Genomic DNA, 24,633 nt, shown 5'->3' with positions numbered 1-24,633 from the left:
CTTTCTCCAGTTATCCTACAACTCTCAACTGCATTCCACTTCCAGACCCACCAATTCAATGTCAATGAACCGCAGCTGTAATGTTTATGTGCCCATCACTCCATACACAGATACACACAATCATATGAAGAGCTCGGTTCACGGAGCACTCCAAAGTTGTCCACCTTCCGCCGTTGTCGTTACTTGGATTTTACTTTATTTGTTTATGGTTTTTCTGTCTGATTATCTTGGGCGCGTTTTAACGTCAAGTTCGTTGCGCTTGGCCGGGCGGCTTCCTGGTAGACTGCATCTGCCTTCCCGACCAATAAAAATCTATAGCTAACGTATGATGTTATTTATTTTATGTCATCAACGTTGTCTTCGTACCCTTTTCTCATCCGTGGCTGTCAGATTTTTTTTTTTTGGTTTATCGCTTCAAAGGTTCTCTACAACAATTGATTGAACATTATTAGCATTCAAGCATATATTTGTTCGACATTCCCAACACATATTCCATATAACACATATTAATTAGCTGGTATTGATAACTTACGTTGCAAACAAAAAGTTGTTCCACTCGAGATGTGATATTAATTATAAAGCTGAACCCTTGATCTGGTATTGCGACTAATGAAATGGCCGAGCAACAATAATACTATATGGACATTACATTCTAAATACCATATACTTATTTATGTACATACATATGTACATTTATCGCAGGAGGGATTTTATATATTCAAGAGACTGGGAGTTAAGTAACTAAATGGGAAATTGTATGTAGTATGTATATGGATCTAAAAAAACAAGACTAATCGTATATCCCATGCACAGTTCTATTACTTCTGAAAGTAAACGAACTCTGAGTGATGAAGCACTACTGCTAATGTACATGCACTGCCAGTCGTTGAACCTAAGTGAGCACGTGTCAAAAAGTTATTTACATTAGCATAACTTGTGCAACAATCGAGAAAAATTGTATACCCCCAAAGTATTAGTAATAAGTACAGCTTGGGCAGACATAGAGAGGTATTAATCAACGCAGAGACCTCGAACATCGTCTAAATTTTCGTATTCTCGTACTTGGATCTCAGCCGATTTTCACTCTTGTTTTTAATTCCACTGGCCTCAATCGGTTTTTTGAGCTTTCAATCATCGATAAATAAACAAATTAGTCATGATAGCCCCGAAAGGGTTGGGAAACTTCGATTTCTGCTTATCAGAAAACTCTTATCAGGCACGGTATGTTATATATGATGTGCAAGGTGTTTACTTAATTGATCTGTGGCTGTGGTATTTCATCGATGCACTTTCTATGTCTCCTCGTCTGTGTCTGTGTCCTCGTCTGTGAAATTTTCCCCTCTCATTATTGTCATGACATATGTTTTGGATTGTAACCTTATTTTATTCATTTATATTATCTTTCGTTTTGGTTATAAATATGCAGTGGTGCTAACAAAATTGAAAATATACCTACATGTTTTTTATTTCCACACAAACAACAATCACCTGCATTCATTGGGACCTCCTTCCACATCTCATCAATTCACTGATAAGCACATTAATTTTCGAGTGCTACAAAAAATTCCTATTACCGCTGTGCTTGGTGTCAATCAGACCTCAAACTGCTTGATTCTATGGGTTGGTTTGTCGTGTTGACATTTCTTTTCCTCTTTGCCTCGTCAACGTTGCAAACAAAAGTGTGAGGTGGAGGTGGGCACGTGGGAAAAGCATTTTGGGGTTGGGCCTAGGGCCCCGACCGGCGAAAGTGGCATTGCAACTCATTTGAATTTAATCTTTTTCGGATTAACGATTTCAAATCTTGAATGTGCCACTCTCGTTTCATTGTAGTTGGCCTCTCTCAATCAATCTTTCCTCACTCATAGCGATTACTCGGTTACTGGAGATTTGGAGGAATTGGAGGGAAGTAAGAATCACAAAAGAATGACAGTATCACTGGCAATTGTAATGAGCTTTCACGGGCTAGAATCATTTGCTGATACTCAAATTAAATCTTTTTATGTTTTTTCTCACTCTCTTCGTCTCATTTCTCTCCCAATTTTAAAATGTTGCATTTCAAAGAAATTTACACGTGGATTTCCGCAAGCGTATTGCACTATCTGCAACAATAAAATTCGGACAATAACAGAATCAATTTTTAATGCACTTTAGCTTTTTAGCTACAGCGAAGCAAGGCCACGGCTTGAAGCGGGCACAGAAATAGCAAGAGACAAAGCCATACCAAAGGCAGCGGGTCAAAATCCAATCAAGCTATTGACAACGACACTGCATCTACTAAAATAGCAAGTGAATTGGAGCCCTGGGCCAGGAGTGGGAGAAGCATTGCGAGCTGCGAGCTGGCATAAAAATTGAATTAGGCGCATATTCAAATGGACGAAGGCACAGCCACGTGGCCTGGACATGTTTCTGCAACCTGCCGTCTACTTTAAAATTTAAAACGAGAAGGATCGTGTGAGTCGCTTCTGTGGACGCGACTCTACTTTTATATCCGTACGCAGTCAGTATATAATTTTGTGAGCTAATGATTTATGTAGAATTATAAAATATTTTATAAGTTTACATTTTTCTGCTACATCTGTCATCTACATAACTTCTCACACCAACACGCCGTTCTAGCTCGTTTTCCGTCAGAGATCGCACACTGCAGAGAAAATGAGTAGCTCTGCAGCACTGGAATGAGGTAGCTTAGTCATTACAAATTAATTTCTTTATTCTGGCCATAATAATGATACGATCTGAACCATCTGATCTGATTCGGCAATCTGGTAGATATGGTCATTCTCTACAATACTTGGTTTTCTCTTATCTTCAAAATTGTGGATGCCACAGACTTTCGTCCTTTGTAAAGCTGGAAGAGGACAGTGTGATATCATAAAAGTCTGGAAGCAAAATTTGGTTGATCTAGCTCTTATAATATCTTAGAACTAGGCGACAAATAAGACGGAAAGAGGGTCGGAAATGTTTCCTTCTGTGCGTTACACACATTTACTTCCACATCAAATATATACATATATATCGAGAACCTGTTATAAAAAGTCTGGATAGAATGCCTGTACTGACAGGCATTGGAAAAGCACTGGAACACGATTCGACAGTCGCTCTCTCCTCAGACACTTGATACTTCACGCCTCAACCGCAGCCTAAAATATTTGGTTTTCCCTGTTCGTTTAATTCTTATTGTTTTGGCAATATGGTTTGAAAAGAATCTTGCTGTTATTTTACTGGAGCAAACGTCTGCTAAAGCAGGAAAAAATGCGAGGTATTCCACAATCCACACATGCTTTAGTTAAGTGATTTTCAAAAACTCCAAATGTACAACGACAAAGGCAGAAAATATGTACTTATATTTGAGAAACCAGATATCTTTTAGTGGCCGTTGACATCGTATTGTGTAAGGAAGAAAAGGAACAGGGATTTAGTTGCCCAGGTTCTTTTGTGTAAACTGAAAATTGCTCAAATTTCCATCTTATACATACATATATCTCTTATCTTAAGGCTAATGAGAGTGTAGGTAGTCTTAAGTAAATTCTGAGGTGGATTACACGAGAGAACTAAGGTTACAAAATAGGTATAGAACATACAAATTGTTTGGTTGCTCAGGAAGTAGCGCTCAACCATTTTAAGTTCCTTTGGAAAGTTAAGTTCTTTTGGAAATAGATACTTCCACTAATTTTATGTCTGCTATGATTCAGAAAGTTCTGTCAGCATAGGCTTATCATTTGATGACGAAATGTGTTGTTGACTTTATGTCATCAATTGTCTTATTTTTGGAGAGTGAATATTCTAGATAAAGATAATGTAAATGATATTTAATTATGTTTATTTAAGATGGTTCATATCTTGGCGATTGCGTAAAGGCTGAAAAAAGAGATCTCAATTTTTCATCTCTAATGTCTGCCACTTGTCGCATTCGTTTGCGCTTTAAATCTCAGCAAACAGTGTACGGTTTACCGTCGTTTACGGTCGGTATCCTACAGCAAAAAGCTAAGAGTGTCAAACTAATATTTACTCACCACCCAAAAATTTCCCTGACAAAAAGAACACATGAATCTAAATTGATTATTTTTTGGCGATGATCCTGTATAGGCAAAGTAAAAAGAGAGAGAGGAAACAACAAAGTCCTAATGTTGATGCTGTTGATGTGATGATGGGCTATTTAAGATCTCAAAGTCCATTAACACTCCGGAGCACCAGCCACAGCATGGGAGAAAAACGAATCGGAAATGGGCACAGACTAAAGGTAGTAAACGACAACAATAAAACGCGGAAAGCAAAAATTTCTAAGTGCTGCGAAAATCATTTTATGATTCATTTTAAAGGTAATTTTCTGAATAAATAAGCAGAGTTGAAACGAAATTTGGCATTGTTTTTGGTAAAATTTTCGACTGGGACGAGTGGGCACGTAAAAATTGTATTTGCCCTCGCTGCACAACCTTTTCAAGAGCAACACGTGGGAGGTCGCGAGCTATAAATTGTGAATTCACGAAACAGGCTAGTCCTGGGAGAGGGACTGGAACAGGGACAGGGTCCCGGGACTCACTATATTTTCCAGTCACGAACTTGTCATAAAATTAGCCTAAAGGCTTTAAATAGCCTAGCATCTAGAGAGTCTAAGGCAAATGATTGCGAAAAATAAAATTCTACCTTTCATGTTGAATTACGCTGAAGCCGTTTTCAATTTCTCGTTCTTGGTGTCTGACCATATCTTTAGGTCATCAATCTAAATTACACGATAACATTTTCAGCATAAGCCAAACTTTTGTACAATAATAAAAATATTTATTTTCCTGGCGACAAATTGATTTATCTGACAGCATAATCAGCTTTGCGGATTTTGTTGGATTTTTGTGCAAATTTATGAATCGACTGGAAGGCGAAACACTGAGACAAAGTCACAGCTGGAATTTAGATTTTTTTCCAATTTTGTCAAGAAGGAAGAGGAAATGTACAACATCTACGGGCGCAAATTGACATGTTCTGTTCAATAATCAAGCGATCAGGGGAAAGAACCGAAACCTCATCCTGCTTCTTCGATTCCTTGGCTATTGACAAATCCTATATTTCTGGTGATTACTCAGCAACAGACAAGCGACGTTGACAATGTGCGAGTATCTTTCTGCCAAGGATAAACACTTCTGTTTCTCTCTAAGTACTCTTGCCCTGCGTACTTCGTTATTGTTACTCCCACTCCCTCTATATCCATCCTTATTTTTGGCCTTTTGCTTAAGCCCTTACCTTTTTCATCCATTGTTTGTTTTTGCAGTGCAGCGATTTGAAACAAGAGTAAGCGTGAGCATAATTATGGGTTTCAATTATTCCAAGAACTGAGCAGTCCCAAATTGATGTCTTCCTGTTAGAGTTGTCTTGGAGATTTACCTAGAATCCGCCCTGCTGTTCGCCTTTTGGAATTCGGGAAGTGGGTATGGCTGCTGTTCCTGTGGCAATGTAGGGTAATAATGCAGGGTTGGACTGGGAAAATAATATATATATTATCTATAATATATAGTGCCTGTCATACAGTCATATAGTCATACAGAGTGAATCAACAAAAATTTTACATATAGTACATAATACAAATTCCCAAAGCTTTCAAACATTTTTTAATTTTTAACCTTTCGATACTTAGCTCTTTTACTCATGGCCCATTTAACAAGGCAAACACTGAAACGATTTCCTTTGAAACGTGATTACATTTAAGAAAAAATTTATATTTATATTTATTTATATGTCCTAACACAGAAACAACATATGAGATGTCATGCCATAACAAAAATGTCCTGCCATTCATAAATCAAGGGCTAGGTATTGTTAATTCTCGATATATTCTTGATGAAGCACTCGAAGGGTTTTTCTGCTTCCTCATGGTTGTTTTAAGCATGCGGCAGCTGATGGGAAAGGTTTTAGGTATCCTTTTGGGTTCCTGTAGCAGCATTTTTGATTGAAACTGATGACTAACTGATGACTTGCCGTGCGGTTCTTTTAAAATTCATCTTTTCATAATATTTCCAACAGCTATTTCCAGAGAGTTCTCATATATTTTATAAGTCTTATCTTATTTCTGTATAAACCCTAAACGTGACTCTATCTTTGACCTCCCACATCTTCAGTTAATGTTTGCCTTCCTTTCCAATCGAGTCACCTTTTCCCAGAAATGTTTCCAACATGCTCTAATCAAATATATGTAAGCTATACCTAATGCCTATGGTTTCCAGTAGCCATAAAACTGAAGATGAAAAAGCCAAAACAACGGCCACAAAGTATTTTTACATTTTAACTTGAGAACTAAGAAAGAAACGTACACCGAAGTGGAACAACATGTTTGAGCTATAAATTATATAAAATATTAATTAACTCAGATAATGCTACTTATGCGAACCACAAATCTACGAATTGGAAAATAAAACTAATTGCAGCAAGTCGTAGTCCACAGATACAGATACCCTTCAAAGAAGGCTCCGACTTCGGCTCAAGGCAAGAGAAAGTCGTTAAATTGATAGAGGCGCTGGACGAAGGAGCCTGTCTCTGGTTTGATTGTGGGACTGTCACTCTAGTGCCAGGTCACTTTCGAAACTGCGGCAGCAAAGATGACTCACAGTCCCCGGCCAGCTCATCTATTTCGCCCGAAGCCAGCTTATCAGCCAGCGCCATGAATTCTATGACGCAAGCAGCAAATGAAAAGTGGAAGTAGATGTAGAAATGAAGGTATTTCATTTACCTTCCCCGGCAATAGGTTCCTGGTAATCGGTGTTTCCAATTTTCTGCTCATTTTGTTTGATGAAGCGATGACATACATACACTTTGGTCCATATGGAACCTATCAGCCGTCTATGTATTCACAGACTGACTCGGTGTGGTCGTTATCTCTCGCGTGTGTTTCTTCTAATAGGTCGGCGTTAGTCTAAGAGTCTGCGGGATATTTGCATTTAGCTTTCTCAAACATGTTTTCTGTCAGATTCAATGTTTGCTTTCTTAGTTTAAATATAATCACGGAGAGGTATGAAAAAAGTAAACTCTGATTTAGGGTATTAAGGGCTGCGGCCCCGATGTTATCTTTCCATTCTAGTTTCGATTAAATTTTATTACAGCAATTACAGGTCAACGACCTATTATGATAGTGGTTTTTTTGTTGCTAATCTAGAAAATCAACAGGTCTTGGTTATTTTTTAGCTTAACTAATCTGAAAAAATCCCATGATCTTAGTTAGTAAGGCATTTTTAAGAATTTTTAAGATTTTGTCTTTTTTCCGGCTAGATCTTAGAGGGATATTTGACTTTCCACGGATGTCGGTATGTCCATTGGACTATATCTATATCCATATTAAATAGAGAAAATCGATTTTCGTGTCACAAACGGTTACACTAATCGATAATGATAAGATAAATTTCGATACGATGATGTGGAAGTAATCACGATCCTACCATTGACTGTTCGGTCACAAACGAACATTTACCTTATAACATTTACCTTAACCATAAGCGTTGGGCTCTATCCCGGTGGGTAACTGGGTAAGATAATACACAAATTTGTTAAATATCTTTCAAAACTTCTGAAGACTACTACTACTACTTAACTACTTTAATAACACTACCCGACAAAATCAAACATTTTTTTTTCAAGGATACAAACCGACTTTTTCTGGTAGATATGGGACTTTACAATTTTCTAAAGAATTATGGTTTTTTTTCTATGGCAGAACTTTTTTTAAAATAATTTTTTAAAACTGATATTTTTTTAAGCTTTTTTCAGAGGTAGCGCTTCTTTTTTTCACATAACTCGAGTATCTTACGTCTGGTTGTAACTTTGCTATTTCGAAAAGATAATTAAAACAGCTAGAATTTAAGCCCATACACTTTGCGATTTAAGCTTACCGTCTGGGAAATAAAGAGTATTGAAATGCAAAGATGACGATTTTTGTGCGGTATTTTTTACAACATTTTGACTTTAAAAACTCAGGAAAGGTCGAAAGGTCCTGTGTCCTCTATTTTTTGTGTACAGGTGCATTAATAAGGCGTCGTTTAAGGTATTGCTTATTAAAATCTATGGAGACACTTTGGAGCTCAAACTCGTCAATCAAACCTAAAAAATGAAAACAAAATTAACAAAAAATACCTTTTGGTAGGTTGCAGGCCCAACTCCAAAGCAAAGCAAACGAAAAAAGGTTGTACATTTAATACCTGATCGCGTTCCCTTGGTATGCAATTTTTCTGACAGTTATTTTTTTCGTTATACCCAGGAACAGGTAGGACACCTGTTCCGGTCAAATGTTTCCTTTATATTCTCACAAGCGCAGATCCACACAAATTAGATCTTGTCGCGTCTACCTAATCATATTTCAATAAAACCAAAGGAAATACCTGAGATATGGGATTTCATTCCTTAACCCATACAACAATCAGTAATTTTTAGTCTTTTCAGTCAATTCTAACGATATACAAATTTTTTTTATTTATGTTATGTTGCTACAAGTTTTTAAACATTTGGTTACTTGTTAACAATTTTTAAAATAATTTAAGTTTTCTGGCTCTCGTCCTTTTTCATTCTCTTATGAGATTCCACACATAGTCGCACATCATGTTCTCATTCCAAACACCTTGATAAAGTTGTTCCATAGATTTTAATTGTTGATGAAATCTCTCTCCGTGTTCATCACTAACGTCGCCTAGGTTTGTCGGAAAACTTTGTCGACTTTTCCTGAGTTTTTAAAGTAAACTTTTTTTACAAAATACTGCACAAAAATCATAATTTCTGCATTTCAATACTCTTTATTTCCCAGACGGTAAGCTGAAATCACAAAGTGTTTTAATTATCTTTTCAAAATAGCAAAGTTCTTTACAACCAGACGTAAGATACTAGAGTTGTGATAAAAAAGGCGCTATCTCTGAAAAAAGCTTAAAAAATACCAGTTTTCAAAAGTTCTTCAAAAAAAAGTTTTGCCATAGAAAAAAAAATATCTTCAAACCATTTCTAAGCCCCAAATCTGTAAGAAAAAGTTGGTTTTGTTCCCTAATTGTTCTATGTTGTATACCAATTTTTTTTAAATTTAATTTTTAAAATTTTAAACATTTTGTACAGTAACCGAACTTAAAAATGCTGCTATCACGTTAGTAGTCGTGCCAATTTTGAAATCTAAAGCTATATAATTTTTAGTACAAAAATGACCAATTTTATGTAATTTTTACATACAATAAATATAATATTCAAAAGTTTTTTACAGCTAATCCGTTGTTTATATCCTTTTTTAACATTTAAGATACCGTAGAGTCTGATCCTTAGACTTAACTAACTTGCACAAAAACTTAATTGAGCATTCATTACTTACAAAGAAGAGAATAAATAAAAAAGAGTAGACCAAAAATTTAGTATTTTGTAACCTTGGTTTGAGTTTTAGGAATAAGGATCTTTTTATCAGTTGAAAACATAAACAGGGCGAATTCTGCTCAGAATTTCATTACGCGTACTTAAGTGGTGTGATTTTCCGCACACCCTCCAATCTTTCTCTTGTGAGCAGAGTTAGATTTGCAAAAGCTCGTAAAATGTACTACACCAGCAGCAACCGCAGTAGCGACACATCCACTGCAGTGCGGCTGCAAAACGTCATCACCGCTTTTCCTCCGCCTTGATTTTATGGGTAATGCGCAAAGCAGGAGAGAATGTACATGGCACATTCATGCATAACTCAGCTGCAGTCTGGTTCCTGATTTTTGGCTCCTACTGGGCTGCCGCAAATTCGGCTAAAGCGTAAAAATTTTATGGCTGCCGCAGAGCATAGTAGACACGAGGAAGACTACGCGAAGTCAGCGTCGTAAATAAATGTTTGCCCGTAATTAATTTTGCATGCTAGTCAGATAGTAGTGGAGTGACACAGAGTTCTCGACGAACTCTTAAGTAGGTTCTTGTGAAGTCATAAATGACAATGGTGTAGACCGCGCTGATTGTGAACGGCGCATGCTTCAAAATTGTTGGCCTATACTATTTTGACATGCCAAATGTGTCGCTCAATAATTTTTTCTTTGTAGCTCACCATATGCGCACGACGACGAGTTTTAGTATTCAAATTACGTTTCTTCTGATAATTGTGTGTTTCAGCATTTTGCGAATAATTATTTTCTCTATTCCTCTGTCCCCTGCTTCGAAGCCTTACCTATCACACCGCAGACGATGTAGCAATTTTCGTTCATCTGTTGTATGTGAACTTGTATCTCAGTTTAACGCATTCTCTTCTTTAAGAAAGCGAAGATGATTTTTGCAATCTTTTTACATAACTCTAAATAATTTTCTTCAAATTAATGTTTAGTCTACAATGAGAATAGATTAACTCTGACACTCTCCCCCTGAGTGAATGTATACTTGCGATGCACATTTTCATTATACTGCGAACATTTTGATCAGGGCAAGCTTTGATCAGGAATTCGTAATATACTGTTATAAAATTGATATATCATTATTGAACTGATGGTTTTAATAGGACCACTTGCATTAAATTAACGTTTAGTAAGGGCTTGGCACCGGCCCAATGGCCAGTTATGGATGTAGGCCTACGTCAGCGCATCAAGTTTTCCCGCCGCACTTACCTATTTGTGGTGGCATATCTGCTTCTGGCTATAGTGCAGTGGTTAGTGGTTTGTTTGATGTAAGTAATTGTCTAATTCTATCATGTTGGATCATGGATCGACCATATGACCATATTTTGCTTTCAGAGATTATACTCGTGACACTTTTCGTGACAGTGAAATAATTTGCTTTATTAACTTCATCCTGGCCATTATACTGTTTCTCGTGTTTGTATTGGTCGAACAAGTCCGGCACATCAAAATTGTCAACTATATTTTGGCCTTTGTCATCGTGAGTTACTCGAAAATTGCATTACATTACACACTGTCATACTCTCAACTATACCTAGGTGGAGCTGCATATTATTTCGTTGTTCGTTCTGGTAGCCCGTACTTGGGTGCCAGAAATAATTGGATACTTCTTGATCTGTTTGGGCTTCTTCATTTTGTTCCTGACCATTGGCTGCAACCTGCCATTTTCTGTAAGCAGGCATACAGGAACTCAGAGACACTAATTGATCGTCTTTCCATCGCAGATGGATCTGACCGTGCACGTGGCCCACCTTTTCATACTGACCTTCATTCTTTTGATTGTCTCTGTGTATTTCTTAATAATGCATCTCCATTTAACAGAATTGATACCATACGCCTTTCTACTCTTTGAAATGAGTCTCTCTGTTGTTGCATTCTTGGTGAGTTATCCTCCCAATCTAGTTGAACCCCTTATCCTAACCAAATCATTTTTAGTTTGTTATGCTTCATGCCCAGACTATCAAGGGCGATCGCTATGCCCAGATGAGTAACCGCGATACTCTGCTGGCCTCATTGATATTGTTTCACGAGTTTCTGATAGTCTACACGTTGACTTTCTATTGGCAAATCAACTATGCCTACTTCACGCCCGAAGAGTACTCTTTGCTCACGGAGAGTAGTAAACAAGAGTCTATTCGTCTAAACTATGCTGATTACGGAGATGAAAGTAACATATAAACAGGTTAAATATTATGAATATTTTCAGTAACGGATCTCATTATAGCTGATAATGAGCCTGCGCCTGCTGAAATCAGTGAAGCCAATGTCGATGCTAATGGCCCATCTGAGAGAACCATAGTTTTTGCACCCGTTATCGAAGCTCGCGTTGGCGATGCAGAAGCCTGGAATGGTACTGGTACTCATCGAGAGAATGGAAATGCGATCACAGATAGTACGGATAAATCTCCTAAGATTCCTTTGAATGGTATGTAGCTACGAAGAGGATGCATCTACACATAAGTACATTTTTATGTACAATATTTTCAATGAAACTTTAAATCAATGGTAATAAACAAAAATTGCAATTCAATTTGAAGTTTCTTTGTTTTTTGTTTTGTTCTTCATCAGTATCATGTTGGCTTTGACTATGTATTTATAATATTTATGAAAATCCCCATTTGCTGACTTTTGATATGTTTGCTTAACATCCATTGATGGTTTTGGATAAATTTGCAGTCGTGGTTAGACAAAGAGACGCCGGAACAGACTGAACAAACTCCTGCCCCATGGATAGACAGCTATGTATTCCACTAACGATCTGCGCAGCTATCGGAAGTCTCGACGGAAGTTTGCTCTGAAGACCTATCTCTTGCTGTGCGTCTGGTTATTCATGGCCCTTATCCAGTGGACAATTTTGTGCCTTTTGTAAGTGAAAATCATCAGTGTTATCGATCTCATACAATGTTCCTCAGAAAAGAGTTGCGCTGGATATTCCAGGATCTTTACTACATCAGCTTTGCGACTTTTGCCCTGTCCGTTTGCGCTTTTTTGGTGTTCATATTCTTTGAGAAGCTTCGCTTTACGATTTGCTTGAACTACTTTATAGCATTTGTAATCGTAAGTAGCTGTGATGTTTAATGGTAGGGCTCCCTCATTCCTTTCATCTCAGGTGGAGCTGCAGGTCGCGTCCTTGTTTACTTTGATCACTCGCACTTGGTGGGCGGAAATGCTGATATTCTTTTTTGTGTGCGTTCTTCTAATTGTGCTTTTCCTAGTTATAGGAGCAATTCTTCCAAAGAAAGTAAGAGGTCTGTATATTTACTCAATTTTCTGTTCTGAACTGCTACCAATCTTAATAGATGGATCTCACTCTGGATATAGCCGTCTTGTTTATATTTGCATTTATCTTTCTGATTGTCGCCGTCTTCTTCCTTATGTTCCAGCTAATAATATGGAGAACACTCCCATATAGCTTTTTGGTTGTGGAGCTGGCCATTACCATCACAATCCTAGTGGTAAGTTGATCACCTGTAGCTCGTGTGCTCTACTAATTAAGAGTCTGCTAGTTTGTTATGTACCATGCCCAGACTATCCATGGAAACCGCTTTGCCGAAATGCGCTTAAATGATTTTATTCTTGGATCTTTGATACTATTCCATGACTTTCTCATCATTTACTGGTTGACATTCTATTATCAAGTCCACTATAGGCCCATCACCCCAGAAAAGTACATAGCTAGCAGCTTAATTGTTCCAATTGCTGAAATTACAGAAAGAGCCTGGAACTTAAATATTTATAATGATGACAGCTACTATTATGGTAACGGTAAGCTTAAATGTGTCTCATAAAAGGAATTCCTATTGAATGATATTTCGTAGTTCATAAGACTCATCAATCCAGGCATGACAATAAAGATTCTCCTGACATTTGGACAAATGATCGAAGCTGGACAAATCAAGATAGAGACAGAGACAGGTCTCGGGACACTGGATCCGACGGTGCCAGAGATAAGGACGGCACGGCTTGGCCTCAAAATAGAGAAAATAAGTGGGAGCCATCAGAGAGAGTCACTTTGCAGCCAAGACACAGAGGAAGGGACAGCAGTTCGACTAAGGAAGGAGGTGGTGATGAAAATGGGAATAGAGGTAGAGATGCAGACAGAAGCTCGATTGGAAGTGGACATGCAGAAAGAAGTTGGAATAGATTAGAAAGACTTCCACAAGATTTGGAGATGCCCACCCATTATCGCCAAGACAAGCGGCATCCAAAAAATAGAGAACACCACAATGGGTCTTTTTTTTAAACTAAAAATTGGCAAAATGATGACCTGGACCGACCCATTAACGGTCTGGGCAGCTATCGAAGTTTCCCAAAGAATAATGGTACCGATGATGATCGTGATGAGGCGCATTCTCACAATAAAGTTAGATATAGAAACAACTTCGAAGATGCACATAAAGATTCTGTTAGTGGTCAGTGGCAGACTGACATCCCCAACCACACATCCTCACATTTTAATTATTCGAACCTTAAAGAGTATCTGAGTATATCAAAAAAATACGAAAATGAATTGGATCTGAATCCAATAGAGAGCGACTTTTAACTGACCATCCATTCAGAAATAAAGAGGGATTAGGAAGGTCTCGGCTTCGCACGAGTAGATCTCCCCCAAATCTACCTTCTTTTGTAAAAAGAGATGATGAAATTCCTACTAAAGGCAAAGAAGATAAATTACACATTTAAAGGTCAAGATGGAAGTCGATCAGGAAAGCTATACTGATAAAGTTAAAGAGATTTCTGTTGAAACTCTTACCACTACAGAACGTATGGTCCCTACTTGAGTCACAGCATATAAGCGGTTGAGAAAAGTTTATTGAACATTGTTTTAAATTAAACGAATTATTTTTATCAAGGAAACAAAAGAAAATGTCACCAGACCAGGGTCGATCAAAACTTCCTGCTGAAGGAACTCAACCAAAGCAATTCAAGAGGTAATAAATTTATTTATCGAATTGCTGCCAACACAGGGTGCTGCCCTTCACTTACATTGAGCAATACAGTATTAAAACCCGCTGCACTATAATGAGTATGGGTATGAATGCTGATAACATATTGCTTATCTGCAGGGTTGGCTGTCTTCCATAGTCTTTAAAAGCTTTAATACTTCTTTAGCATTTAGTTCTGGGATTATCTTTCAAATCTGAGGTAATAAGTTTCACTGATGGTCCAGGGTTTGTAGCGATTTGAAATCAAATCAGTTTTATTGCCAAATGTGATACATATTTCACAATTGTTCTAATCATTGACTTAATGCGTTAAATAGAACATATAAACTTCGTTATTAATCTCAGCTTTCTTCGTTTTACATTCCACCCTTTTTTTTTACATTTTGCACATTTTTGGAAATAATGGCAAAAGAGCCAAGCACGACAACGACACACAGAGCGAAACAGCTGCTGGTCTTGATGTCGACGCCAGTGCCACTCATCAGTTCCCAGTTCCTTTTATATTGCCTCCGTGTCTTCTTTTGAGCTATTCAGCCTGAATCAGATACACGTGCACGATGGACGATATTTTTATTTATGGCCCTGTTCGGTGTTTGTTCCTGCCACCGCGATCTCCGCGGTTCCTTTTATTACATCATCTTTTTGCTCTGTCCGTTAGTCCAGCTGTCTAATTTCTGCAACTCAAGCCCGTCGCACTCAGCAACACTCGTAAATTTAAATATAGATAAATTACAAACGCAAAATCCTGTTAAAATTTTGTATTAAATTATATATGCCCACAGGAAAACAACGATTAGTGTTATTGGTCTTGTTCTTATCTCCCAATACTGTAAATAAAGCGATTTGTTTGAGGATATTTCTTGTTATATTTGCATACACATGTAATTTTCTGGCACTTTTCTTCAGTTCTCATAGAAGATAATATTTATATTATTTTTCAGTTAGCATTGGATTACTTTATGTAATGAATCTTTATAATTTTCTGCTTCAGTGTTGGTTCCTTGGTGATTGATTAAAAAGTGCCTGCGCTAAAGAAATCGTTATTTCTTTGAACGGGTATGGAATATATGTTGCACATAAACCTAATAGGTGGAAACTTGGCTGGATAAAGGCAGTTCAAAAATGTAAAAACTTCCATGGTTGGAAGAAAACACATATGTTCCCCTTTATATTTAATTCCTTGCAGACGATTTCAATTGAGTGGGAAATCCCTTCAGCCTTGCACGTTTCTCCAACCTTAACTGCACCCAGCTATAGTTCATTCCATCTGACCTAATACCGGCCAGACACGTTTAGGTCACGTACATAATTCGAAAACAAACAAAAAATTACCCGAATGTCATCGGATATTTGCTCTGGCCACGTATTCCATGGATTAAAAATTATGGAGGCCAGCCAGATTCACAGTGCCAGTGTCGGATCAACGATTGTTTAAAGAACTTTAAAATAACAGTTTCAGAGCTGAATAGCTCACAAAGAAATCAAAAGAAAATTGTAATTTAGTTAGCACGAGGTGTTTTCATTTGAGTGTTGTATTTTTTCGCTCTTAACAGTCAGGCTTAATGGATATATAACTAGTTTTAATACATTTTAAAATAATATATAAAATAAATAATACTCAGTCTTGCATAATACAATAATATAACAAATCAGTTTGAGGGGAACTGGGGCGGTGTAGGGAGAGTGTCTATACGAGTATAGATTGCGAAACATTACATTTTGGTTAAGAATTGTGTTATTAGGATAAGTATCTATAAGTCTCTAATTTGGAAACAACATTAGCAGCAGACGACGCAACTATTTACAACTGACTAAGCAATTGGCTGCTATCCCTGATCCTTCCACGGTCCCAGTCCACGCTCTTCCCCTTCCTCTGCCTACTGTCTGGGCAATCACGCGACAACAACAACAACCAATGTGGCGCAATCATCGTCAGCAGCAGCCGCCGGCAGTAAACTTTGTGCCGGCACCACAACCAGATCCCTCTGCTCCGGCTCAGCTTGCTCCTCACGGACCAGCTCATCCGGCATGTTAATGCAAATAGCAGGCATGGCTGTGGCCGGTTCGGAGGCGGAGATGGAGATGCAGGCTTTGTCCTCCTCCGCGGCTGCTGCTGACAGTTTGCACTTTTGCAGCTTATTCAGTTGCTGCTGCTGCAGTTCGTCCTTCTCACAAAATGGTGTGCAGGCGGTGCGTGGTTGATGGTGATGATGATGCACAGCTGCCAGACTAGGGTACACAAACTTCATGCCGTAGGCAAAGTGACGAGGCTGGTGATGCAGAGCCTCATCGTAGCTGGGCAGCCCGGTGGCAATTGTATAGCAAGGTGGGGATTCGATTTGGTAGAACGCCGCTTCATTGCTGTTCGCAGCTGATGGCCGTTGCGACTGGTGGAGGAGCAGGTGGCTGGCATCACAGCTGACCAGGTGAGGCCCTGCTCCGTGCGAGGAATAGGAATCGTTGGCGGAATGAATCTGTGCACGTATATCCTTATCTGAAATGGACAGAGCAGAAGAAGACGAATTCTTTAGTTGAGTTTGTCAGAAGAAAGTTTTTTTTTGTTGGGGGTTTGAAAAGATTCACTGGCTCAATCAGGCTTCAAAATTTCGACCCTGAGATAACATGTCTTCACTGACTCTCATTACTTTGCTTGTTCATGTCAAAGGACTCTTTTCATAGAAGGACTGACATTAAATTCAATTTAGCGTAAAGGCGCAAACGCTTGATCATCAAATACATTTTGAAAGGGCTCCCAATGAGAAAAAAGGAATAAAAAAGAGGCAATGGAAACAAAAAAGTTTGTGCTGACCGGAAATGCCTGCGAGGATTCCAGGACAGCCAAAGTTCCTTCGGAAAAGACTGACAGCCACAGAAAAAACAACATCAACGTCACTGCGCAATAATATGCCGGAAGTGCGCGCGTGGCACAATGGAATGAAATAAAATACACAGACTGCAATGAAATAAAAGCTCGGCGTTCGCCCCGGAAAGCATGCAGCAGAAATCATTTAATTTTTATAATCCCGAACTGCTGCTGCACATGAGTGCGTGTGCGTTGAAATATTGCATTTCAAAATTAAGCAAAATTAAATTAAGTTTGAGAAATTCGCCTTTTGCAGCCACAGCCAAACTGCAAACAGAAACATTCCAAAAATGTTATTTGAAATTAAAATTGAACAACATACATATGTATGTATTGTAAGTGCTCAATGCCATTTGAAGTTATGCTTTTGATTAAACATTTATGAAGCAATTATACGAGTATGCCTGTATTTCATATGTAACACTTCGTTGGGGGCAAACGCTTCCACGATTATTAAATGCAATTTAAGCTCCATTCCATAAATAAATGGCGGATTGTCCAGTCGCTTTTTTCTGATTTTATTTTAACACGGGGCTGTTAAAACTCGACAATTTTTTAGTTCTGCCTCTCCAAACTCCCTTTTTACCATTCTCTTTTATTTGGTTCCGTTCCCAGTATGTTTTTCAATTAAAGCGCATCGCGGCTGCTCCACTCAAAAGGTGGGCAGGGTCTGTACAGTGGGCACGTATTGGGGCTTAAGCCTGTTGAAAAATTTGCGCATTACAATATTAAAAGGCAGTACTGGAGAAGTACCAGTCAGCAGTTACAGTAGCTGGCAGCAGTTGTTGATTTATTGTTGAAGCTGCAAAGGATACATATGTACATGTACATACATACATTCTACATATATGTATATGCTTTTTGTCCAGGACCGGGACTGAAAGCGGCACCGACCATGGACCAGGCTCTCTTCTTTTTTTTACGTTACTTCTTTTTGCTTATTTTCGCTTGATGGACAGTTAGGGTTGGACAAGAGGCATGGCACACACATCCACATTCTGCAGGCTTCATATTTTATGCAAGTGTAAGCCCCCCAGCCCGCTCCTTTCGTGTTCTTTTAAGCATTGCAGATGGCCAGAAAGAAACCCAAAAAAAATAAAGCGAAGTAGTAAAAGGTGAGAAAAGAGGCCGAACCGATGCGCTGCAGTTTTTGGCGCGGAATGACGCGGAAAAAATTAGCACGTCATTTGTTGTTGCCTTTTGTTGCTCCGCTGTGTTGGCAGTTTTTAACTTCTTTCTTTGCATTTGCACCTCATCCAGTTCTTGTTGTCAGTTTTGATGGTCCAAAATGTATGCACTTATTTAAATCCATTGCAATAAGCCGCAGCTGACAAAAGGATATGGTGGATTGTGGCTCTGCAGAGGTTTGGAGATCGGCAAATGGAAAAATGTATCTGTTTATTTATATTTTCCCATATGTGTGTGTGCCATAAATGTCTGTTAAATTTTAGCAGGCAGAACTGTAATAGCTTGCAGGTGAAGTTTGTGGAGGTTCAAAACAATTTCGATAGACAAAAAAAAAAATTAATTTTGGAGACTAAGTATTAGTTTCTGCGCGCCATTCCCTGTGAAACCTTTAATAATAAGAAGTTTTGTACTTCTAGTCCACAGAATATGTTCCTAAGCAGACTGGATGTCTGCTCTGCTTTTTTTCTTTCCTGGGTTTGAGGTAAATGTTTGAAGTAAGGTAAAAATTGTGTTTTGCTCTTTGTGCAGACTCTGTTAATAAATTCAGACGGTCCTTTCACTAATTGAAAATTTGCAAGCCCAGGCTTGCCAATGGCTGGGACTGCGTCCGTGTGCGACAGCTTAATAAATAAAGTGTAAGCCAGGCCGACTGCCATCTCGTAACTGGGCCAGAGACTCTTGTGCTCATGCCTTGTTAACTATTTATAAGGTTAACACTGTGAGACGAAACATAGTGCACATTAAGCGCACACAATTTGGAAAGAAGACAAACTTAGGAACATTCGCTTAATTATAAATGACACGTACTCCCTGAATCTACTTTGGTTATTCTAAGTACAGGTATCCTAGTAGATGTATGTAATATGCTCATAAAAATGTAATAAGGACAGTGGACCATGGAAAGGGATAAATACCATGACACTAATGAAACTAATTTGCCGGATTGGGCGCCCAAAAGCAGCCAACAACATCGCTCAAATTGATATTTTACGTATCCCCCCAAAACCATCTCTGCCTCTGCCTCTGGCTCAGTCGCGTGTCGTAATCGCAAGAAAAAGTTTTTAAGGCTCGTTAGCACAAAATTGACAGTTTGACAGTGAGTTGGCCATGCTTTAATGCCACGGCCTTTTAGTCCAAGAGTCATGACCGATGCAGGTCCAGGTCCAAGAGGCGGATCCTGACCAGAACTAGAATTAGGAATGAAGACAACTCTGGCCAGTCAAAGTTACCCTAGCTATTCACTTTTTCCCTGGCCTAAATAAATCATTTGGCTAATTTGGTCTGCAAAAAGTTTGACACTTCAGTTGGGTTGGGAACTTGTCAGTTGTGTAGGTTGTTCTTTCTATCCGTTCCGCTCTGTTCCATTCGCCGCAGCTCGGTTCGGTTAGGTTTGTGTTATGTTTTTGCTTATTTGGTAGGTGCGTGTGTGTCTAAGTAATGATGTGTGAAGTGTCTAAACATACGATTTATTTTTGGGATTTTGAGCGGGTAGCCCTGTTTATGTGTAACGAAAAGCGGCTACTGGTTGGTACAACAGGTTAGCAAGCAGATAAGATATGTTACATTTGTAAATTTCACCAGTATTAACGAATGCTAGAACAGAAATGGGTTCAGATGTGGTAATCTAGCCACTAAAGCTTTAGTTGCATACCGATAAGAGTTTGTGATTGATTTTGGTATTAGTATGGGAGAGGTGACACATTCAGGGCAATCTTACTCAAGAGATATTGTTATTTTTGATCTCTCTTATTTTGTATATTTTTTGTCTTCCAATTTCCAGTCACTTCTTTAACTACACAGATAGAATCACTTTGATATATGAGTATTCCCTTTTATCACTTCCCTCTTCCCTCCAATACACTTTGCTCCCTCTCCATACATTATCACACTCATAAAGAGGCCAAAGCCTTTGGCAGAAACGAGTCAATTTAATATTATAAATATGCGGCACATATATTTTGTGGCATAATAAACTTGTGTATCTAAAATTACAACAGAAGCGATGCATGCGCCACAATTTTTCGAGGCCTCCAAAATAAATTTATGGTTATTTGGCCATAACAGTTGGCCCTGACTGAAAGAACCTGAAATAAGGGATCGGGCAGCGGAGGAGTCTATCTGGCTGGTCCTGTGACTCTGACCATTTTCTGCATTTTATATTGTTTAGCGAGCTGAATAAATGGCATAAGACAACGCTCTGCGAAACATTTTGATTAAAGTCTTGACATAAAAGCCAAATGTGGGGCAAATGTGGGGTAGGGATTCTCAACTTACTGCATTTCTTCCATGTGCGAAATTTTCGGTAGAAGTAACAACTGAATAGGATGAAGACCAGGGATAGGACCACCAGTGAACTGACCACGCCGATCCACAGATAGTTGATTATCACATGCATATCGCCGTCTCCGAAGACCTGGCCCCACCAACCCGCCGGTTCGCCGCTATCCTCGGCCCGGTCCCGAAGGTCGGCCAAGTCCAGCACCACCGACTTGGAGAGCTGCTCGGTGCTGATGCTGCCTTCATGCGCCCACCCGGAGGGTGGTGCGGCGTCATGCGAGACGGCGGCATTGCCGATCCGCTGAAGCAAGGCGTTAAACGAGTTGAGGGAGTCGATGTGCCGCAGATCGTGGGCGCTGGGTATCTCGAAAGTGATCTGGTTCTGCTGCATGTGCTCAGCAATGGCCTCGGGACTCATGCTGCTCGCCGGGGCTGAGATGAAATCCGCGTACAGCTCCTCGCTTGTTGCTGCCGCGGTAGCTGTGTCTGCTAGAGGGTAATCCGTTGTGCTAATCATTTTGCTTTTTGTGTTGGGTGTTGGGGAATTCTGTTTCGCTTTGGTTTTGGGTCAGACACACGTACACAGTTCACACGCGACACGGTACGTAAACAAATCGTTTGGCTAAATATATACAGTCATGGATATTTCAAAGTTGTGGCCTCCCGCTCGCGAATGCGGTTCGTTGTTTAATGGTACATTGCTACGTTTTAAATTTGTTTTTCGATGTGAAACAACCGCTCGTTGAAATTTTGTGGGATGTTAACGGAATTTTTCTGAATTCAGAATTCTGTTCTTTCCTCTTCCGCGGCCCGAGAAAGATTAAACAAAAATCCACAGTCGAAAGTGTTTTTATATTTTGAGGGTGAAGTCTCTCTCGCTCTATCTGTATCGGCTTCGTTCTCTTGGCTACGTTCTCTTGGCTACGTTCTCTTGGCTACGTTCTCTTATAGATGGGAAAACAAGGCATAATTTTATAGGTTTGGACTACTCAAGGAGCCTCAGAAATTAATGCCTGTGTACCGGGTAATATTTTTTTAGATTAGGCTGTTTTTGTATGATTTCGAATATTCCAAAACCGTATTAAGATAAAAATAAAGCATATAAATAATGCATAATGTATATCGGTAAAAGAGACAATTTCACAAAAGGGCATACAATCATCTGAATGTTGGATTTTACTAATTAAGTCTAATGTTACTTTTACGTTTTCTTTCAACCGAGATGCTGGAAACTGTGCTTTATCTTTGGTTAGAACCATACGCGTTCAATCATTCCTACTTTCTGTGAATCTGCTTTTTACGGGCCCGTTCTCTTGGTCATGCCTTGAATACAATGCTTTCTTAAGAAAATATCACCTCTAATTCTCGTTTTAGGGGCAGTTTTTGTGTACAAACGTTTGAGGCAATGGCAAACAATGTAGCATTTTTCGACCGATAGAAAAATCGTACGACTATAAACTAATTTGCTTGAGGTATGTAAATACATACATACATATGTATGTATGTATGTATGTATACTCGTATGTCGCATTCAAAACCGGTTAAGCCCTCTTTGCTCTTCTCTTCAAGCAGGCCAAAGAGCTAATGCGCAATCGCAAAATTTCTCTATAAAAGAGCATAGTTACACTCTCTTTTCTCTTTAAAAGAGCATAATTACACTCTCTTTCGTCGACTCCCACACCTGCTGGAAATGAGAATTCGCCTTTCTTGTTCAATTGCCGAATTATGAAGAATGGGTGTGTTCCAACTCCAAACGGTAGGGGTTTTGTAAACTATCAGGAAAACATACATACGTAGTTTTCCAGCAACTAGTTTCGGCAGACTTGTAATTGCTTTAGGAAATTGCAATAGATACCCGATAATGATAATAAGCACTTTGGGCCAAAGTCACTAGATAAATGCATTAAGAACTTTTCCAGGCCTCGGCGTAAACTTCTGCGAAGAAGTGCAGTGCACTTTGGTGGTGGTGGCCCCAGGTGGTGTCGCTTATCGTTAATTAGCTTTTGACTAATTTGGAGATTAAACATAACCTGCTCCCAATTGTATGCTTTCGAGAGTAAATAAATATAGAATGGTATTGGTGGAGATTGGGAGGCAAAAATTCTGTGGATTCTAAGCCATAACCTGTTAATATTCACTTGTGTCCACATAATTAAATTTAAAAAAAACGTAAATTTTGAGCCCCTTATAAGATGCATACTTTATTTAAGAGACAGTCCAGGGACAGCGTGGATGATTTTCATCTGACAAGGAAACAGAAGCTGAAGACAGACAAGTTTTGAATGCGTCGAAGAAAACTCGTACAAAATACTCGTTGCTAAATTTGCTACCTTAATGCGGAACGGCAACAAGTACATATGTATGCAGATGCTGTATGGCACCAAAATAAAAGTAAATTCATTAAAAACTCCATCGTTAAAACTCCTGAAACCTCACCTCACTTCAATGACGTGAGATAGCTGGGGAAAAATGTAAAACTTGTGTTTTGTTTTACTAACTAACTAGAAGTAAACCATAAACCAGGCTAGATAGAAGGAGCGAAGAAAATAGACTGCATCAAAAGGAGACTGTGTTTCCCCTTTTCCCTCAACCATCTTTTTTATCTTATCTTGTTTCACTGAGCTTCTATCAGACTTCACTTACATACTCTTTAACATGTCAACACGTCAGCCGTGTTTGTGTATCTGTGTGCGGTATATCTTTGTGTGTATGCAGTATAACGGTGTTGTTGCATGGAAGGAGTGTGACATAGTGACATAATAAAATGTTACTTTAGTTAGCAGTTTAGACGGGAAAAAACGTATGAAAGATGTGTTTTCTGACTAGTTGATGCTGCATAAGTAAACTGGGCTTTTATGAATGTATTTTTGCTAAGAGTTCCTTCCACAGCTGTGGAAGAAGGGAAAAGAAACGAGTTTTTCAGAAAAATACTGAGAATAAGCTTTAACAAAATGTTGTGTTGGTTCGATTCTATTCAATCCCAGCTACAAAATCTTATTTTCCTTTTTACCTTAGCTACATGGAACTCATTTCCATTATATAGCATAATTGCCAACGATTAACATAAATCAATCAAAGGTAACAAAGTATCTTTGGGTTGATGAGAAGCATGTAAATGACTGTGAAATCGCGCAGAAGCTTTAGGATGCAATGAAATGGAATGCAAACAATGGCAAAGAAAATTCAGTCATAAGCCGTCGCCAACGTCGCTGCTTGCCCAAACAAATAACATTGCATAAGTCGTGCTGCAGTTGTTGTTATTTTTGTTTTTGCAGGGCTAACTGGAATTGTGAGTATTGTACGAGTATGTGCGCTTGATTAGCGCTGACAACATATGCAGGCATCGCTTCAGACAACGGATAGCCCATGGCTAGACCACAAAAAGGACTGCCAACATGACTCTGTTGAGAAACACAACAAAAAGGACACATTTTTTAGGGAGCTACATATTGTGACAAGAACAACAAATGTACAGGCCCAATAATTCTTGCATACTCGTACAACTAAACAAAGGGACGGGCCGCTATCATGAAGCAGTTCTAAAAGGATTTGCAGTTGAAATATCCTCATGACAATGCTGCTTTAGGTTATAGCTAGACAGAGAGTAGACGCCACAAAATTAACCACTATTTTTTTTGGCACCACAGCATGTTTTAGCCAAACAGCTGAATAGCTCATGCAGATGTTTTAAGAAAAATCCGTCCTTAGAATCCATAGTTCTGAGTGTTAAGTAAATTACTATAACACCGTACTTGTCTACCGTCCGATGTGGACTGTGACGAAAACCTTAACCTATTCTTAGAGACTCGTTAGAATGTTACTTAAGTTCACTCCATGAATCTTGGTTCAAGACATATAATGTGATGATTTAAAAATGAAGAAAAATCAAATTTATTTAATTTGTATTTCTACGACATATATTTTTTCTCAACGACTTTTTGCAACTGTTGCACCTGGAACCATTTTCACTGTTCGAGGCTAATTAATCTATTTCAAG

At 38.7% G+C, this 24,633-nt stretch overlaps 3 protein-coding genes across 11 annotated transcripts; 2 read left to right on the top strand and 1 right to left on the bottom strand.

Annotated features, from left to right (window-relative positions):
* The first annotated feature begins 10,399 nt into the window (after positions 1-10,399).
* Positions 10,400-12,227, top strand: LOC111078124. Of its 2 annotated transcripts, XM_022372662.2 has the most exons (7): positions 10,400-10,630; positions 10,698-10,842; positions 10,901-11,032; positions 11,087-11,242; positions 11,298-11,529; positions 11,587-11,787; positions 12,039-12,227. In XM_022372662.2, the coding sequence occupies exons 1-7, from the start codon at positions 10,524-10,526 to the stop codon at positions 12,071-12,073; spliced, it is 1,008 nt and encodes a 335-aa protein (XP_022228354.2). In that variant the 5' UTR covers positions 10,400-10,523; the 3' UTR covers positions 12,074-12,227. The 2 variants fall into 2 exon arrangements, with proteins under 2 accessions (XP_022228354.2, XP_022228355.1); XM_022372663.2 differs by lacking the exons at positions 10,400-10,630; positions 10,698-10,842 and having other exon boundaries at positions 10,973-11,040; positions 11,184-11,242.
* LOC111078121 lies at positions 12,103-14,122 on the top strand. 7 transcript variants are annotated; one of them, XM_022372653.2, is made up of 6 exons: positions 12,103-12,227; positions 12,275-12,419; positions 12,472-12,603; positions 12,662-12,817; positions 12,869-13,121; positions 13,181-14,122. In XM_022372653.2, the coding sequence occupies exons 1-6, from the start codon at positions 12,103-12,105 to the stop codon at positions 13,603-13,605; spliced, it is 1,236 nt and encodes a 411-aa protein (XP_022228345.2). In that variant the 3' UTR covers positions 13,606-14,122. The 7 variants fall into 7 exon arrangements, with proteins under 7 accessions (XP_022228345.2, XP_022228344.2, XP_022228350.2 ...); XM_022372652.2 differs by having other exon boundaries at positions 12,869-13,127; XM_022372658.2 differs by lacking the exons at positions 12,869-13,121; positions 13,181-14,122 and having other exon boundaries at positions 12,472-12,518; positions 12,578-12,610; positions 12,746-12,764.
* A 1,944-nt stretch (positions 14,123-16,066) lies between these two features.
* LOC111078123 (protein commissureless 1) lies at positions 16,067-21,469 on the bottom strand. 2 transcript variants are annotated; one of them, XM_022372660.2, is made up of 2 exons: positions 20,634-21,469; positions 16,067-16,802 (listed from the first exon to the last, which is right to left on the bottom strand). In XM_022372660.2, the coding sequence occupies exons 1-2, from the start codon at positions 21,151-21,153 to the stop codon at positions 16,201-16,203; spliced, it is 1,122 nt and encodes a 373-aa protein (XP_022228352.2). In that variant the 5' UTR covers positions 21,154-21,469; the 3' UTR covers positions 16,067-16,200. The 2 variants fall into 2 exon arrangements, with proteins under 2 accessions (XP_022228352.2, XP_022228353.2); XM_022372661.2 differs by lacking the exon at positions 16,067-16,802 and adding an exon at positions 20,459-20,556.
* Between the last annotated feature and the right edge of the window lie 3,164 nt (positions 21,470-24,633).

Source organism: Drosophila obscura, unplaced genomic scaffold (genome assembly GCF_018151105.1).
Source record: "Drosophila obscura isolate BZ-5 IFL unplaced genomic scaffold, ASM1815110v1 contig_189, whole genome shotgun sequence".
Classification (NCBI taxonomy): domain Eukaryota; kingdom Metazoa; phylum Arthropoda; class Insecta; order Diptera; family Drosophilidae; genus Drosophila; species Drosophila obscura.
This window is presented reverse-complemented; position numbering and strand designations above follow the sequence as displayed.

Coding starts and splice junctions, on each gene's coding strand:
- LOC111078123 (XM_022372660.2), bottom strand. CDS start 21,153: ATGATTAGCACAACGGATTACCCTCTAGCAGACACAGCTACCGCGGCA. Junction 16,803..20,633: donor TCGCACATGGAAGAAATGCA/GTAAGTTGAGAA, acceptor TGTCCATTTCAG/ATAAGGATATACGTGCACAG.
- LOC111078121 (XM_022372652.2), top strand. CDS start 12,103: ATGTATTCCACTAACGATCTGCGCAGCTATCGGAAGTCTCGACGGAAG. Junction 12,228..12,274: donor TGGACAATTTTGTGCCTTTT/GTAAGTGAAAAT, acceptor AATGTTCCTCAG/AAAAGAGTTGCGCTGGATAT. Junction 12,420..12,471: donor ACTTTATAGCATTTGTAATC/GTAAGTAGCTGT, acceptor CTTTCATCTCAG/GTGGAGCTGCAGGTCGCGTC.
- LOC111078124 (XM_022372662.2), top strand. CDS start 10,524: ATGGATGTAGGCCTACGTCAGCGCATCAAGTTTTCCCGCCGCACTTAC. Junction 10,631..10,697: donor TGGTTAGTGGTTTGTTTGAT/GTAAGTAATTGT, acceptor TTTTGCTTTCAG/AGATTATACTCGTGACACTT. Junction 11,788..12,038: donor TCCTAAGATTCCTTTGAATG/GTATGTAGCTAC, acceptor ATAAATTTGCAG/TCGTGGTTAGACAAAGAGAC.